Here is a 15,077-nt window from a genome sequence, read left to right as displayed (position 1 = left end):
AATAAATAAATAAATAAATAAATAAATCAAACAAAATATAAAAATCTCCGTGCTTTTACTTTGAAGGTCGATTGTTTACACCCAACTGAATCGTCATATCCGGTTTGCTCAGCATACACGCTGCTGAATCGCAACACTAAAGAAAATCAGAAACGACCTGCGTTTGTCACATGTAAACATGCTGCTGTCATAAAACAGCTAGAGCTGGTTGGCGACATTTCGTGTTGGTTACGACAACATGGTGAGAAAGTCCGTTTCATTTGACCATATAGTTAAACATCTCAAAGCTAATGCTAAGCTAACCAGGCTAATAATAAAGTAATGTGGTTTGAAAAGCAAATATTTAAAACAACGTCAAATGTCCGGTTTGATTTAGTTTTTGTTACTTTATATATATAGTTGGTGTCCATATTGGGTGATTGAAAGCTGTTTATCCTCACTACAATTCATGGCATTTTGTATCTTATGAAACCTTTCTTTATTCATCAGGTTCCATCAGACTGTAAGGCCCTGATAAAGAGGTTTTATCAGCTTCAGTCTGAGCGGATAGAGACGTATCAACTATTTGAAGAGTGAGTTTGTACCTCCTTTTAATGCCTCAAGGCTTCACACTATCGTACACATACAATATTTTTTTAGGAAGGTGACACATAAACTTTAGTTAAATTAAAGACGCAACATTTTCTTGTAGTTTTCAAGTAAACATGCTTTTTGTGCAAAATATTCTATCCCTTGTTCCATTAGGGCCTTGTTATTGAGAAACAGAAGTATAATTAGTTGCTGCTATTAGTTCGGTCATTCATTAAGGTATTGGCACACTTTCCTTGACGTGAGTGATAGATTATGTTCTTTTAACGACCAACAAGGACAAAAAAGCCATATTTGGCCTTCTTTTAAGGAAGGGTGAAGTGAGGTAGTCTGGTTTCAGCCAGCTGACTGGCAGTTCTCCCAAACATGTGGAGGATCAGCAGCAGTGTGTTTAGTTAACGCTCCGTTTAGCTCTGATGCTTCATTTGGAATCTCATTAAACGCACCTTCCTCTTGGAAATTGAAGTTAATGTAGCAGCTAAAGTGTCAGAAACAGACATAACATTTAATGTAAACACTAAAGAAAAAAATACATTATTAAAATTGCTTGATTAAAAAAAGGTTATGTTAAAACTATTAAAAATAGTGTGCAGGGACACTTGAATTAAATCATTAATATATAAAAAAATTAAGTACCAATTCTATTAATTGGGCCACGCCAACAGACTGATCTCCTGCCCACACACTTTGAGCAGCTTGTATAAACAGAAAGGAGGCAAAAATGACTCTAAAACAAAAACACTTTGTTGTTTTTAATAGATGATGTAATGGTTTACTAATTGGAATATTTGTAAATGTGGTTTCATTTCAGTCAGATTACATGTCTATGTAATCTCTGTGGCATTAGATTGTGACTCTCCAATATGATGCTGTGTTGAATTTTGCGAGACACAATCGTTTGCTGCTAGATTGCAAACCAAATCCCCCGTTTAGGATATGGAGGGACAACTGAAGTACTGCTATAAATGTGATGTAATAAATTAAAGAGTTTCAGCATTTTACGCACACTCTGATGTGTGATTTCTCCTTCTGCAGGTATCTGAACACAGTCCAAGACTGTGAGGAGGCTAATTTGGGTTTAGAAATCAGATTATGGGCAGTCAGCTTGGGGCTGAAATGATATGGTTTTAGAAAGGAGATTTTTAAAATAATTTTTAATGTGGTACTAAACTGTTACTTTGTTTATTAATCCTTGTTGTCCTAATTCTCAAGTCATACAATAGTAAAATCCCACGTGGAAGTCCAGAGATTGACTGGAGATTTGGGGAAAATTAAGTCAATTATTCTTTTTTCCTGACATTTTATTTTATTTTAAATCAAATCTGCATTTCTGTTTACTGTAATCACAGCAAAAAAAAAATAAAAATAAATCAAGCATTTTTCTGAGACTATTACATTCTATAACCAATGAAGTTTGTGAAAATTGTGAATAATATTTTATTTATTTTTTTTGTGGCTTGCCGTAACTGCTCAGAGGACACGAAGCCTACTTGAGGACTGGGCCGCATTACGACTTTGAGCACTATAAGCAGTTGGTCAACGAGATAACGCAGGCCTTCAGTGGCATTTCTAAGGAAGTTCTGGAGATCAAGGCGAAGCTTCATCGAGATTTTGACCGAGCTGACCTCTCGGAGCACATCGAAAAGCTGCAGAGCAAAGAGAAGCAGAAACTCGAACTGGTGGGTAAACATCACTGTTGAACACAAAGAGCAAAACATTCAGCCGTCCATTGTCTATACTCATGTCTGTGCCGGGTCAAACGCTCTGAACAAGTCACTAGTTTCATCACTGGACATAAAGTATTCACTTTTTTATATTAGTTTTTATTTATTTCCTCCTTGTACGTCAGAAGTTAACATGCATATCCTCCGTACTTCCTTTACGATTTGGTAGAATTGTCTCATAAGCTGCAAAACTTTGGTCAATGTTTTGGGATCTCTGCTCACAAATTTCTCACAATATTTAGCTGCAGATTTGTCCTATTCCTCCCAAAGTTACTGCTGTAAGTGAATTGGCTTGTAACACAGCTGGTTTGTTCAGTCTAAGGGGGAAAAAGTTCTCTTTGATAGAACGTCATTGTTTAACCACTGGGAGGCAGACTTCTCAAACATCAAATTATGTTTTTCTGTATGAAACATATCTCACTGCTTCGCTTTCTATCAGACATTTTTCTAAGGTATTACGTTCTCAGCACCGATGTCAGAAAGTTATTTCAGAAGCTTTGAGAATAAGCAGGAAAACAATTTTTGGTATTTGTTTCCACACCGTTTCTCAAACGATTCTTTCCTCTTTCAAACCCGCCTTGCGTTCCGTCTCGGATTTGACTTCCCAAACATTCTCATTTTCTCGAGCTGAAGGGATGATGAGAGTTTTCTTTTTCCTCGCATGTACGTTTTATTCTTGTGAAATTCGTGTTATCCCTGACTTTTTACCTGCTGTTGCCTACGAACAGACGGCCAAGCTGCAGCTGGCCAAGCAGCAGGCCCAGGATCAGCCGGAGGACGAGGGATGTCAGGGAAGAATTCAGGAGCTCAAGCACGAGTACGAGACGCTTTATTAATGCGTTGCTGACGTCTTTATTCACTTGTCTACTGATGTGCGAAATAAACGCACTTGGTGTAACTGATGTGGTGGTTATAAAGAATGTCTTTTTGTTGGACAGGATCATAAAGAACAAAGAGGCTCTGAGTGAAATCATGCAGGACTTTAAATACGACTCAGAAGAGTGCGATTGACAGCCGACTCCCGGGACGTCTGCACCAGCAGCCCTCTCTCATGACGAAACCGTGGGGCCGACAGGCCGACTTCGCCCTGATGCAACTTCCCTCTCAGCTCTTATTGATTGGCCTCAGGCTCCGCCCTGCTCACTGCTGCAGTCAGATCCCACCCAGGGTGGCTCTCCCAGTCCGCCTCCGTGTGTTTTTTGTGTGGAATCGTGTGTTTGTATTTGCTGCATTGCTCAACACATGGAATATTCATGATGTGATGAAATGTTTGTCAAAAACGCCAAGATGAAATCATTATTGGAGCTCATCCAACTACTTCTTGCTTATGTCATTACTTTTATTTTATGTTTTTTTTTTTAATTAATAAAGATGCTTGGAGTTAAGTTGAAACTTTTTACTGGATGAACTACATAAGTCATAAAACTCAATACAAAACCTAAATACAAAAATATAATCTCTTATAAAGGTTTGAAACAATTATTCTGGTTCCGACAATAAGACTTGTCGTGTTTTAAATTACCGATGCTTTACTTGAATATCTGAATATATGTTCTGAAATATTGAAGTGAACAGAGATCATTATTGCCCCTGTAGATATCAGTCAGTTCCCCTTAATGCCAAACAAAATAAAATGAACAAATTTACCTGAAGTTTATCTGCCTCCGGAGGATTTACAGATCTGAACTGAGGAAACACAAACGGCTGCAAGGGAACCAAAAAAGGTTTGATGGGGCACACCTCTCCAAAAGTTAAGATCAACGATAATCCAAATAATAATAAAAAAAAAATTATGGCTTATTTTTATTTTCACACAGTGAAGACTTATTAGGGGAAAAAAAAACAACAACCTGACGCTGTTGGAGAAAGTCATTTGTCTCTATTGGCAAATAATTTGTGACTCATTTAATTAGCTAGGTTGTTTTGATAGTTTCCTCCATATTTGAAAACTGCATTATGCTATCTTTTGTCAGATGTTAAAATCTGTTTCATGATGTGACAAAAAAAATAGAAGAAATCCATAAGGAGGCAAATAGTTTTTCACAGCACCGTATCAGATATAATCATTGGTAATGATAGTGTATATTTTCTTCTTCTGTGTGGCATGTAACCAGACAGAGCAAACAAACAGCTACTTAGTAAAACACATGAATTCATTCAACAACTAAACATTTGGCCTAGAAAACAAACAAACAAACAAACAAAAAAAACTTACAGTTCGACTTCCTGATTTACATTTCAAACATTACCTTAAAAAAATAAACATCTTTGATAATATGTGTTCTTGTGGATGCCCCCCACCGGCTCTGCTGTTTCACAAATCTTTTTAAAAGCCAGGGTCAAATCTTCAAATCCTGGACTTCTCACCCGACTTGAACCACGACGACCAGTTCGACTCCAGAGCAGCACTGAGTACCCGGGCTACGAATTATTGTTTTGTGGAACCTGCAAAGAAAAAAAGTAGGTGGTTCATCCTGGAAAGAATATTAGAAAAAAAAACATGTTAAAAATATATATATAAACCTCCACTAATTGGCTTGCAGACAATTACTTTGTCTGCAAGCCTCTTTTATCTCTTTCTCAGCTTTTCTTTCCTGCTAACTTTCCTTTGAGGTAATCAATGGGAATCTGTCACTCTTGGCGAACAGAGACGTAACTCAGGAGACGCTTTGTGCTTTAGAAAGCAAAAATAAAAAATAAAATACTGAGCCCTGCTGAGCGAACCAAGTCAGGTGGACTGGAGGTTTCTCTGAGTTCATGGACTGAGGACGTGGCTGAAGGATCTGAACTCCTCACACAGGAACATTCTGAGCTATTTTTTTCCAAAAAGGAATCTGCACGCTAAGGCAAAAACAAAAGACACACATGAGAATGGACTGTTAATTATATGTAAATGTTTCTTTTTTTTCTTCCTTTAGTCTTTGTTGTGGTCATCAGCTGAAGATCACAAGTCCGCTCATTAAAATATGAGACAATCAGGCGTCTTGACGAAGAGCATGTCCCTCTCTCTGCTCCCACTTCTGAGCCCGTAAAGTTCAAACCGCACATTTTTACCTGATCATAAAGCACAGACTGAAACTCCACAGAGCCAGTTCAAAGGAAATCTTTCCTCTTTTTGCTTGTAAAAATGCCGAGCAGATGGCAAATGGAAAAAAAGGCCGGGTCAGAAATTCAGCTCGGCGTGTATTGATAGAGTAATGGGGTGTTTGCAAAGGGCATTTCCCACAGAAGACAAAAAAAAAAGAGTGTGTGCTGCTTACCGACCTGGTTGCGTGTTTTGTGGGTTTTCTGCAGCCACACCCTCCACTGATCGTACAGTTTGATCGACATGCTGCTGCAGCCCGAGGCGTGCTTGCGGACCCAGCCGAAGAACTGCTTGAGTTCCCGCCGCAGGGCGGAGTTCTGCTCACCGGCTTTAGGATCACAGGAGCCTCTTTCTAGCAGCTCTGATGGGAGGAAAGAGGGAGAGGATGAGGAGGAAATGTCAGGAGCATCATGGTTAGAGTGTCTCGTACGCAGCTCGAGTATTCTCATTTTATCGCCTTGAAAGCAGAAAAGTAATCCGCGCTTTTAAAGTGAGCTTACAGAGTTTTAAACAAAACAAACGTCTGGCTCGAACGCACATTTGAGTCGATTATTCTTTTCTACAGTCATCTTTTTCTGCAATTTTAGCTGGAAATCCTTTGAGCGACATGTCTCTACCAGCTGTGCACCTTCTGTATTTGTTGATTGTTCTTCGTGAAATACCTCAAACTCAATAAGCATCTACATTTTTAGATCTCGCCACAGCTGGTCAATTAGAATAAGGTCTGGACTTGGACTGGGCCAATTTGACCAGGAAGGTTAATCCACCCCAGCCTGGTTTGCTCAGTTTATCATTCTCCATCTTCCCGTAAACCCTGATTGGCTTCTCTGCTCCTGTTGAAGGAAAGCAAACCCTCACCATGATGCTGTCACCACCATGCTGCAGCATGTAAAAGAGAAAGAGAGGGCTGGAAAGTATTCTAAACTATTGCAGCGTAAGAAACAATTATGATTTTATCTGTTTAACCAAAAACTCTCAAATGAAACATGGTGGTGGCAGCATCATGGGAGAGACGAAATGAGAGAACTGCATTAGCCTGATCCTAATGCAGCTCTGTATGGCCATCGACATACAGAAAATAAATAAAATAACCAAATCAAAACCAAAGTTCTGATCAAATCCATTGTAGAAATTTGCTGATAATCTACATCCAACGTGGAGTTAAATTTTGTTAATGCAAAAATAAAAACAAGACAAAAACCCTGTGTCTGCCTGCAGAGCTAACAAACACACAACATATGTTATGATCTGAGACAACTCCAACGATTAACGTCAGCATTTTATATATATATTTTTTTTTAATATGAAGAGTGTGTCAGCATGAAGCACAAAGAATCTGCTTAACTCAATGTATCTAATTAACAGTTTATGAATGAATGACTGCTATAAGTTCCTAATAGCAGAATTAAAATTAGAGTGGCTTAAAACAGAAACATTTCCCTCGACCTTAGCCGAAGAGGTGACATTCCATATTTGGGTTTCAGAAAGAGAATTTTGTCATCTGCCAAAATCAATCCTGTATGGCAAACGACAGAGCCCGATAACGACTTCCTCCCCCTGCCACCCTCCCTCCCTCCTGCCCCACTGGGAAGTAAATACCACTTAACTTATGTAGCTCATTATCTGCTCCGAAACCTGCTTCCACTCAAGCTTTATAGGCTCTGTGTGTGCCGCAGACTGACAGCCAGCTCCGTAACTGGATCAATCTTTGAAGCGGACGAGAGAACTTCACCAAATGCCCCCCCACCCCCTCCCAGCCCCTCCGGCTCTCTGCAGTTCCCTCTAATCCTCGGAGAGAGGAGAGATCTCTATCTAGCCAGCAAGCCGACTGATGTTTGGTTTCCTCCGGGTCACATGCGGTTCGGATCTTCCTGTGCAGGATGTTTAAGGGACACTGTTTCTCTGGCTTTAATTGCCGGCGAAAGGCTGATTATTAGAAAAGAACAAATGGTCCAAAATCGGGAAGAAGGACTGCAAACATTTGGACTCTCTGCGGTCCTGCCATTTGAGCATCAGAAGACATCACCACGGAGTTCCCATGAATTTCAGTGAATGTAGTGTGACGAAGTCCTCCTGCTTACCTCCGCTGGGTGTGGAGGCTGCAGCCGGGTGGCTCCAGTCACTCCAGATTCCAGGTTTCCTGGAGCCAAAGATCCCCACCGGGTTGCATCTCACCTGGACAAAGTAGACGGTCCCAGGCCTGAGGCCCGCCAGCCGGCATGACGTCAGGTTCCCGATGTTATCCACCGCCTGACGGAGGAAACGGCGTCACGGTTGAAGAAACGACAGGTCAACAGAAATGCTTCTCGCTGAAACATTCTTTAAAGACATACGTTCACTACAGAAGATGGTCGGATGCTTAATATCACAAGGACAATGAGGGTGAATCTAAAGTCCTCACATTTCTATGCAGACAAAACCCTGACTTTTCACTAACAGACCGCTCTATTTTAGAAACGTCGAGCATCCCCGTCTTGAAAACATCAAAGAACGCCTTCTGAAGGAATTACATCTTCAAAAAACAAAACAAAACAAAACAAAAAACCCTTCACTTCTGCTGACTGCGATCAAAGCCCCGCGGGTTCAAAAACGGCGGGGTTTAAATCGAAAACGAAGACACGAGCGGGAAACTCCATCAAGCGTGGTGTGAGGAGGATCACCTTCCAGTCAGCGCCGTCCTCCGTTCTGTAGCGGATCTGATATTTGGCCCGAAACAGGAAGTCCTTGAGCTCGGGCGGACTGGCCCAGCGGACCATCAGCTGGTCGTCGAGGCTGCCGACGCGACTCAGCCGGACGTTTGCAGGAGGGTCTGTTGTCACTGCAGGGCAAGAGCGTTGCAAGAGTTTCTACACAGCTCCCCTCACTGTGCACACTGACAGGACATGAGGGTGAAAACTGGACAGACGAAGGTAAAAAAATCCCAAACTCTAATGGACGCATTAGGAAACACAGGAGGAACATCGTGCAATATCCATAATGTGTGTCTTTTTTTTTGTTTTCTTTTTTTTTTTTTTACATTCTTTACAGAAATAAATATAGGCTGTCTGAGTTTAGCTGATGTTGAGCTTCAATAAACCAAGAAACCTTAAAGACAGAACCCCACTTCCTACAGCTCCTCTCATGCTTTCTGCACAAATGAAGACAAAAAAAAGAAGATCTAATTAAGGGACTGTTTCATGTTTAATCAAGTTAAGTAGTAAAAGGAAGCAGATCTTTACTGTGTTATCCCAGGTCTAAGGTTATCTTAAACCCTACCTGAAAATCTAGGGTTTTCAGAAAGACAAGATGTGGCAGTCAGGTGGCATGATGTTGTGGACTTTGGCTCTGCTCAGCCGGCGTTTCCTGTGTGAGCATGATGTTCCTCATTAAGACACAACACGGGCCTGCGATGAAATAATTCAGCCGCTTCGAAGGAGAGGAAACCAGAGGAAATACGAACAAGATAACAGGACAGGAGACAAAGCTGATTTATGAACCTATTAAATATCCGTTTGTAAACTTCTGCTCGACACATATGGTATGTTTATCCTAATCAGAAGGACAAATGAAATCCACACTTTTTGCTTTTCTAGTCTTCGCTGTATCATAACGCAGCAGACGAATCCTCCATTTTGACCCCAAGAAGCTTACAACGACCTCCAGGATACTCTGCAGTCTGCAGAGAGGATTTAATGCGGAGCGAATGCTCCAGGTATCAAACACAGCTTAGGAGAATGTGGTGTTTGCAGAAGGTTAGGGGACTACAGTATGTTAGTGCTTTAGTGTTACTGTTCTAAACCTAAAACCTCAGAAGTCGTTAACTGGGAGGCATCTGCTGAGTCGATACTTTTACAACAAAACTTCTGAGAGTTGGGAATTATTCTTCCTGCCTGACTGGAGTGTTGTTATTTATTGGCAGGAGATCTGAACAGCTGAGGAGAAAATAACTAAGCAATAAATAAAGTGCATAGGGGCAAGTGTTCAGACACCTTTGAATTTCTTTCTCTTGGTTTCATTGCAGCCGTCTGCTAAAGCCAAAAAAAGTTCATATTATTTCCCATGAATGTACACTGAGCGTCCCATCTTGACAGAAAAGAGAAAAAAAAACATAGAAATTTTTGTAAATTATATATAAAGAAAAATCTGGAATATCACATGGTCATAAGTATTCAAACCCTTTGCAGTGGCATTCATATTTAACTGTTTTTTTATTTTATTTTGGCAAATGGCTGCAGTGAAACAAAGAATGAAAAATTTAAGGAAGTCTGAATATTTTCCGTACCCACTGTAAGGGTAAGATACACTACCACGCAAAGTGTTTGCCCCCTTTAAAGATGAGATTACCAAACTAATTTTAATACCAGATCATTTATGAAGGGGAGGGAAAAAAATGTCCTCATTAAAGCCTGAATTGACTATGATGAACCACAAATGCTTAGTTTAATTTTAATAGTCACACTCAGACAGGCCTATCGAAATGAAGTCACGATACAACCTGACTGATAACATGAAGCAGGCCGAAGGAAAGGATTAGAAAACCATCTTCCAGTGAACCACAGTGAGAGCCTTTATGTTGAAATAGAGAAAACAGAATAATAATTGTTCTCAGAAGTGGCCATCCTACAAAAATTACCATAGGAGTGCATAAAAAAACTAATCCAGGAGGTCAGAAAAGACCTAAGAACAGCATCTGAAGGACTGCAGATTGAACAAAATAAAAGAGACTAGCTGGAGCCAAGGTGAAACCCAAAAGAGACCTTTTACAAACAACCTCTTGGTGTTTGAAACAACTTTTGAGACAAATATTCTGCGGACTGAAGAAAGAAAACTCTCTGAAGTTTTCGTTCTTCAAAGAAAGAAGAAAACTTGGGCCGCTTCCTTCAACAACATTTTTGAAACTTCACCATCTTTAGTCACTTTATGACGTTCTTATCGTATTCAGCTGCTGTGTCTCCATGTACCAATCACCCCCGCCCCCATGACATGAAGGCTAAAGAGTTTCCTTACTGACCTACATCCAGGACGTCGAGCGAGCTGATGTCGGAGGCAGCTGAGCCCAGCTGATTGGTTGCCTCCACCCAGATCTCATACGGCGTGAAGAGAGCGATTTTTGACGAGATGCGACAAGCGTGACCCTTCTTCTCTGAGCTGTAATTTTCACACTCGTTTTCTCTCCCATGCCACCTGAACACAAAACAACGCCAAGTCATTTGCTCTGGAGAATCACCGTCTACCAGCTTGTGACTCATAAAGACTGATAAACGATGCAAATCAGACATTTTATCTAAGAGAGGTGCTGCCTCACCTCAGTTTGTACTTCAGGGTGTATTTGGTTGGGATGTGGGTCTCTCCTTGCCCACCGACGCTCCACCTGCAGCTCAAGTCCTTTGCGTTGTGGGACCAGCATGTTAAATTTACCGGCTTCTCTGGAGGCACTGGGATGTAATTAAAGTAGCAGAATTAGGTTTAAGCAATCCAAAAAATAAAAATAAAATAAAATAATTCAGTGTGTTCAAACATGTCTATAATGACCTCCTTTTGACTTTTAAAAAAAGCAAAAAAAGAAGGACGTTGAAAATTGTTACTGTTGTTAAAGGGGCCAAGAGGTAAACTCAAAGTGAAAGGTCAAACATTTCAGGTGAAGTGTTACACTTATTTCGAACAGTTAAGGTTTTCATATTTTCCATGTTAATACAATCTTACGCCTACAGTTAGAGTGGCGCATAAAGCTGTCCGTGTGCTAAGCTGCAAACTAATTTCATTTAAAGTCAAACACAATGATGGACTTTTTTATCAACGGAGTCCAGTCCTTGTAACTTCAAACTCGTATTTAAGATGATTTGTGCCAATGTTTTCTGGATTTCTCGTTCCATCAAAAGTGGCCTTGAAATGCAGCATCGGTCGTGCTCTATAGTCAAAACAAACATCTTCCGAGAGGCAATTTCTTTGACTCAAATTTAAACCAAATGCAAGCAAGATTTGTCAGTTTGGATTTGAGGAAGTTGTCTCGCTTCAAATAAATATTTTACTTCTATTTAAATGCAGAAACTCAAAGCAAGTAGGCCCAAATATCTGAAAACAGCTGCGACTGTCGTTGCAACAAGTTGTCAAGTTGGACGGACAGATGTTTTAAAAACAATTCTCGAGCTGAGTCGTATTGGACAGACAGAAAATCTGATCACTAATTTTCAAGTCACCTTCCCGGTCCATGCCGAAAATAAGTATCACCACAGCATGATGCAGCCACCACCGTCATTCACAGTGAGAATGGTGTATAGTTTTCATGGACTTCTTTTGCTTTGTTTTCTCTCATACTTTTCTTCTGGCCTCTTAATGTGAAATAGACAACGAATATTTAACACTAGATTGTATTTGGTCACAGAGAGATTTAAATTTTGAACCGTGTCTTAGTTTCCTTCCACTTTGTGATTATACAATGTTTTGTGTTGGTCTGTTGCGTAAAATTCTGAGGAAAGCATCCAAGTTTGCTTTTCAATGAAACGTTACAAAATGTGCAAGAGTTCAAGGAAGACCAAGTCTCTATACACACTTCCCACATGGAGACAAGAACCAGCGAGGATCCGTCCGTCTGCTCCGTGACACATCAGGTTGTCTCCGGACTTCTGCTGGGAGCCGTTCAGGCTGCGGAGCTCAACGCTCAGGATGTCGGAGGACACGACGCCGTAGGCGCTGCCGGGCAGGCGGACTCCGTTCAGAGTCCAGTACAAGGAGCTGGCGTGGAGACCCAGCTCCGGGCTGAGCCTGCAGGAGGCCGTCAAACCAGAGCCGATTCTCAGGACGGGATCCTGAGGGGAGATGACGGCAACATCTGGATGAAGGAAGCACAGCGCGCAAGCTTTTAGGCTGAGCTACTTTTTAAAACGCTTTCTACGTGAGCAAGACTTGACCCTGAGTAAATTAGACAATACAAAATAGTTTCATCTGTATATTTACAGTAGGTCTGGATATTTAGAGAATTTTCTTTGTAAAAAGTAGTGCCTAATGTTGCATAAGACCTTGTAGAATAAGTTGATAGACTTATGAGCAGATGTAAAACATTTTAGATTTATTATGAAAAAGATAAATCTTTTATGATTACTTATATGTCAACAAATGCTTCAAGGAACTTTCAGTTTTGTTATCAGCGCCTTTGTATTTCTGCTTCTCAAAATAGGAAATAAATGACATCAAGTTCACATAAAGCTTTATAAATTAGAGAAATCATAAGGTAGCTTCTCACTTGGCCACATTCAGGCAAATGGAAATTCAGCAGCATTTTAGAAAAAAAAACAAAAAAAACATTTAGAGTAAACTACACACCAAACCTAAATACTACATTATTTTAAGCTATTCTTTGGTGTTGATTAGTTCTCAGTAAACCTTTCATTATTAGCAATTAGTTTAAAGGGTTACGGGCTTTTTGTCTGTAGTGTTTCATTAGTTTCAGTGTTTTTAATGAGAGGCGTCCTAAGGAGACACGGCCACGTTTTAAGAGATCATTCATATTAGCAAAATGTTTTGACTGTTTTTTTTTTCCTTTAATCTCTAGAGATTGCAGTCACACCACCCCACAACAAAGCAGGAGCTCAGATCTTATTTACATATTCAGCTCATGACGAAGAAGATATATGGACCCACAGCAGTTACTCAAAAAGATTCCTCAGATTTTTCAGTAAAAAGTGTTTTGCATTGTTTTTCCCCAACACCAGCCAGAACCACCTGTAAAACATAAAGATTGCTTCCCTGATTGATGTCCATGGAAAACTCTTTGTTGACTTTTAAATAATGTATCTGGGTTTTATTTACCGGTCTTCAGATTTGTGACGGTTGTTAACTTTTTCATGTGTCTCTACACTTTTAAAATCTGGTCATAACAATAAAAATACTGATAATAATAACTAATTCAAGCTAAGAATAAGACGGTTGTGTGCCAGGTTGAGTACAAATGATGGAAAAGATTTAGATTTTGTATGAAAAATGCAAATAGGTCATTGCTCAGTCAATAATTAAATCTTTCTTTCTTAAAATATTTCTTCATTACTGTAAGTAGAAGATTTTATTAGGATAAATTACACTGTTTTATATTTTTGCGCTGTACAACTTTTTTTGAATTTCATTTCGACATAGATGAATTGTGGTTAAAATGTTATCCTTTGTAATCTATTAGTTTCAAGAAACCCCCCAAAATTAAATTAAAATAAGACAGCTTGCTCCACTGGCCACGCAAAATAAAGTTGCACATTCGACACATTCTATGTAAAGTAGTGCATGTGATAGCTACTATATGTGATGCAGTATGTGATAATGAAACAAATAAAAACAATGAAGTGGTAGAAACAACATCAGAAATGTTTATCTTTTGAAGCGTAGTTCTGTCCGTCAGCGTGGATCAAAGTTCGGAGCAAGAAGAGATACAAACGACCGATCCCTTACGTGTTGAGGAGAGCAGCACGTCTGGAGCGAGGAGCAGCAGAATCATGAAGAAAATCATAGTTTGCGAGCTGCTTCTCTTCTGTCTTCCTGCGTCTGTCTCTTCGTCCCTCGCCGGACGGACGAAGCGGAGGGAGGACCTGTCCAGCTTCCCAGTTTGAATTCTTGTGACAAAGAAAAATAACTGCGTACAATCCGAGAAGCACAAGTTGTACCTCGTTACGTCTCCAGCTGCTGCAACGCTTAGGTTGGGTTTCCTCCTCCTCCGACTCAGATCTTTAGTGTTTCCAAGCCTGTTCCCTCCCAAACACTCACTCACACACGCCTTCACATACACACACATCCTCAGATGGTAAAACAAGTCCTTGGCATAGAGAATGACAACCAATTCAGGAAAATGAAACAAAACATTTTGATGCATTTGTTGACATAAATGTTTCTTCAGAACTCGCTGCTCATTTTCTGTTGGGATTCAATTCACAGGTCATCATTTTGAAATTACAAAAAATAAAATAAAAAAAATCTGCTAATTTAAATTTTGAATAAGGAAAATGTAGTAAAGTATTAATTGTGATTCATGTGGGTTCCTTTTCTCATAAGAAATTTGCTTAAACACAGAAATATGTGTTTTATGCGTCTTAAATCAAAATGTTCTACATTGGTATGGTAACACATAGTTCAATGTAATTTAGAGAAAAGTTGTTTTTTAGTTCAAATATCCAAGAGTTCACACACTAACTCAAACATGAACCAATTTGAGAGGAACCTTTACTTAAACCGGAACCTCTGACACACCAATTTCTTGGGTTAATTTGTGGAAAACTCCTGGGGAAATCAAGGTATCCACATATTTTGCCATTAATTCATAATCTTTCTAACTCGGTGTTTCCAAGTCTTGGTTATTACTCTGCTTTCCATGTCTTATGTGTTTTTTCTGCCTTCAGTTGATGGGCCTCCAACTACGTTATTTCAAATGTGCGTAGAGAAGAAGAACAAACTGTGGTTTTCCAAAACAAAGCAGATTAAGTTATTAATTGAATCTAAAGTGCCTATAAATGTGTTTGTGTAAAGATGTTGGATCCCATTAATGCACTTTTGACCTGGGAGAGGCTTCTGCCTCCATGGTTAGATTAGGCAATTATAAGCAATGGATGGATGGATTACTAACAGCATATCACCGCAGTTAAACAATATAGGATAATTCAAGCGTTTAGCTCAGATTTGTGCAAATATATTTAAATATAAATATAAATATTAAATATAATATATTT

The 15,077-nt window shown here is 39.7% G+C and overlaps 2 protein-coding genes across 2 annotated transcripts in view; one reads left to right on the top strand and one right to left on the bottom strand.

Annotated features, from left to right (window-relative positions):
• Positions 1 to 99: 99 nt before the first annotated feature.
• On the top strand, positions 100 to 3,697 carry rex1bd (required for excision 1-B domain containing). The gene is made up of 5 exons (XM_007577224.2): positions 100 to 241; positions 490 to 572; positions 2,063 to 2,267; positions 3,041 to 3,129; positions 3,251 to 3,697. Exons 1-5 carry the CDS (start codon positions 239 to 241, stop codon positions 3,321 to 3,323), a joined length of 453 nt encoding a protein of 150 aa, XP_007577286.1. The 5' UTR covers positions 100 to 238; the 3' UTR covers positions 3,324 to 3,697.
• crlf1b (cytokine receptor-like factor 1b) overlaps positions 3,688 to 15,077 on the bottom strand; it is a 12,536-nt gene continuing 1,146 nt past the window's right edge. Inside the window, exons 2-9 of the mRNA XM_007577225.2 lie at positions 13,810 to 13,970; positions 11,927 to 12,205; positions 10,682 to 10,811; positions 10,388 to 10,560; positions 8,058 to 8,215; positions 7,479 to 7,647; positions 5,577 to 5,758; positions 3,688 to 4,757 (exon numbers count right to left, since the gene is read on the bottom strand). Of these exons, the coding sequence (XP_007577287.1) occupies positions 4,734 to 4,757; positions 5,577 to 5,758; positions 7,479 to 7,647; positions 8,058 to 8,215; positions 10,388 to 10,560; positions 10,682 to 10,811; positions 11,927 to 12,205; positions 13,810 to 13,867 (1,173 nt within the window). The 5' untranslated portion in view covers positions 13,868 to 13,970 and the 3' untranslated portion in view covers positions 3,688 to 4,733. The remainder of the gene's footprint in view (positions 4,758 to 5,576; positions 5,759 to 7,478; positions 7,648 to 8,057; positions 8,216 to 10,387; positions 10,561 to 10,681; positions 10,812 to 11,926; positions 12,206 to 13,809; positions 13,971 to 15,077) is intronic.

Source organism: Poecilia formosa, unplaced genomic scaffold, assembly GCF_000485575.1.
Source record: "Poecilia formosa unplaced genomic scaffold, Poecilia_formosa-5.1.2 Scaffold432, whole genome shotgun sequence".
In the NCBI taxonomy this organism is placed as follows: domain Eukaryota; kingdom Metazoa; phylum Chordata; class Actinopteri; order Cyprinodontiformes; family Poeciliidae; genus Poecilia; species Poecilia formosa.
The sequence above is the reverse complement of the archived record's forward strand: the minus strand, read 5'-3'. Positions and strand labels throughout refer to the sequence as shown.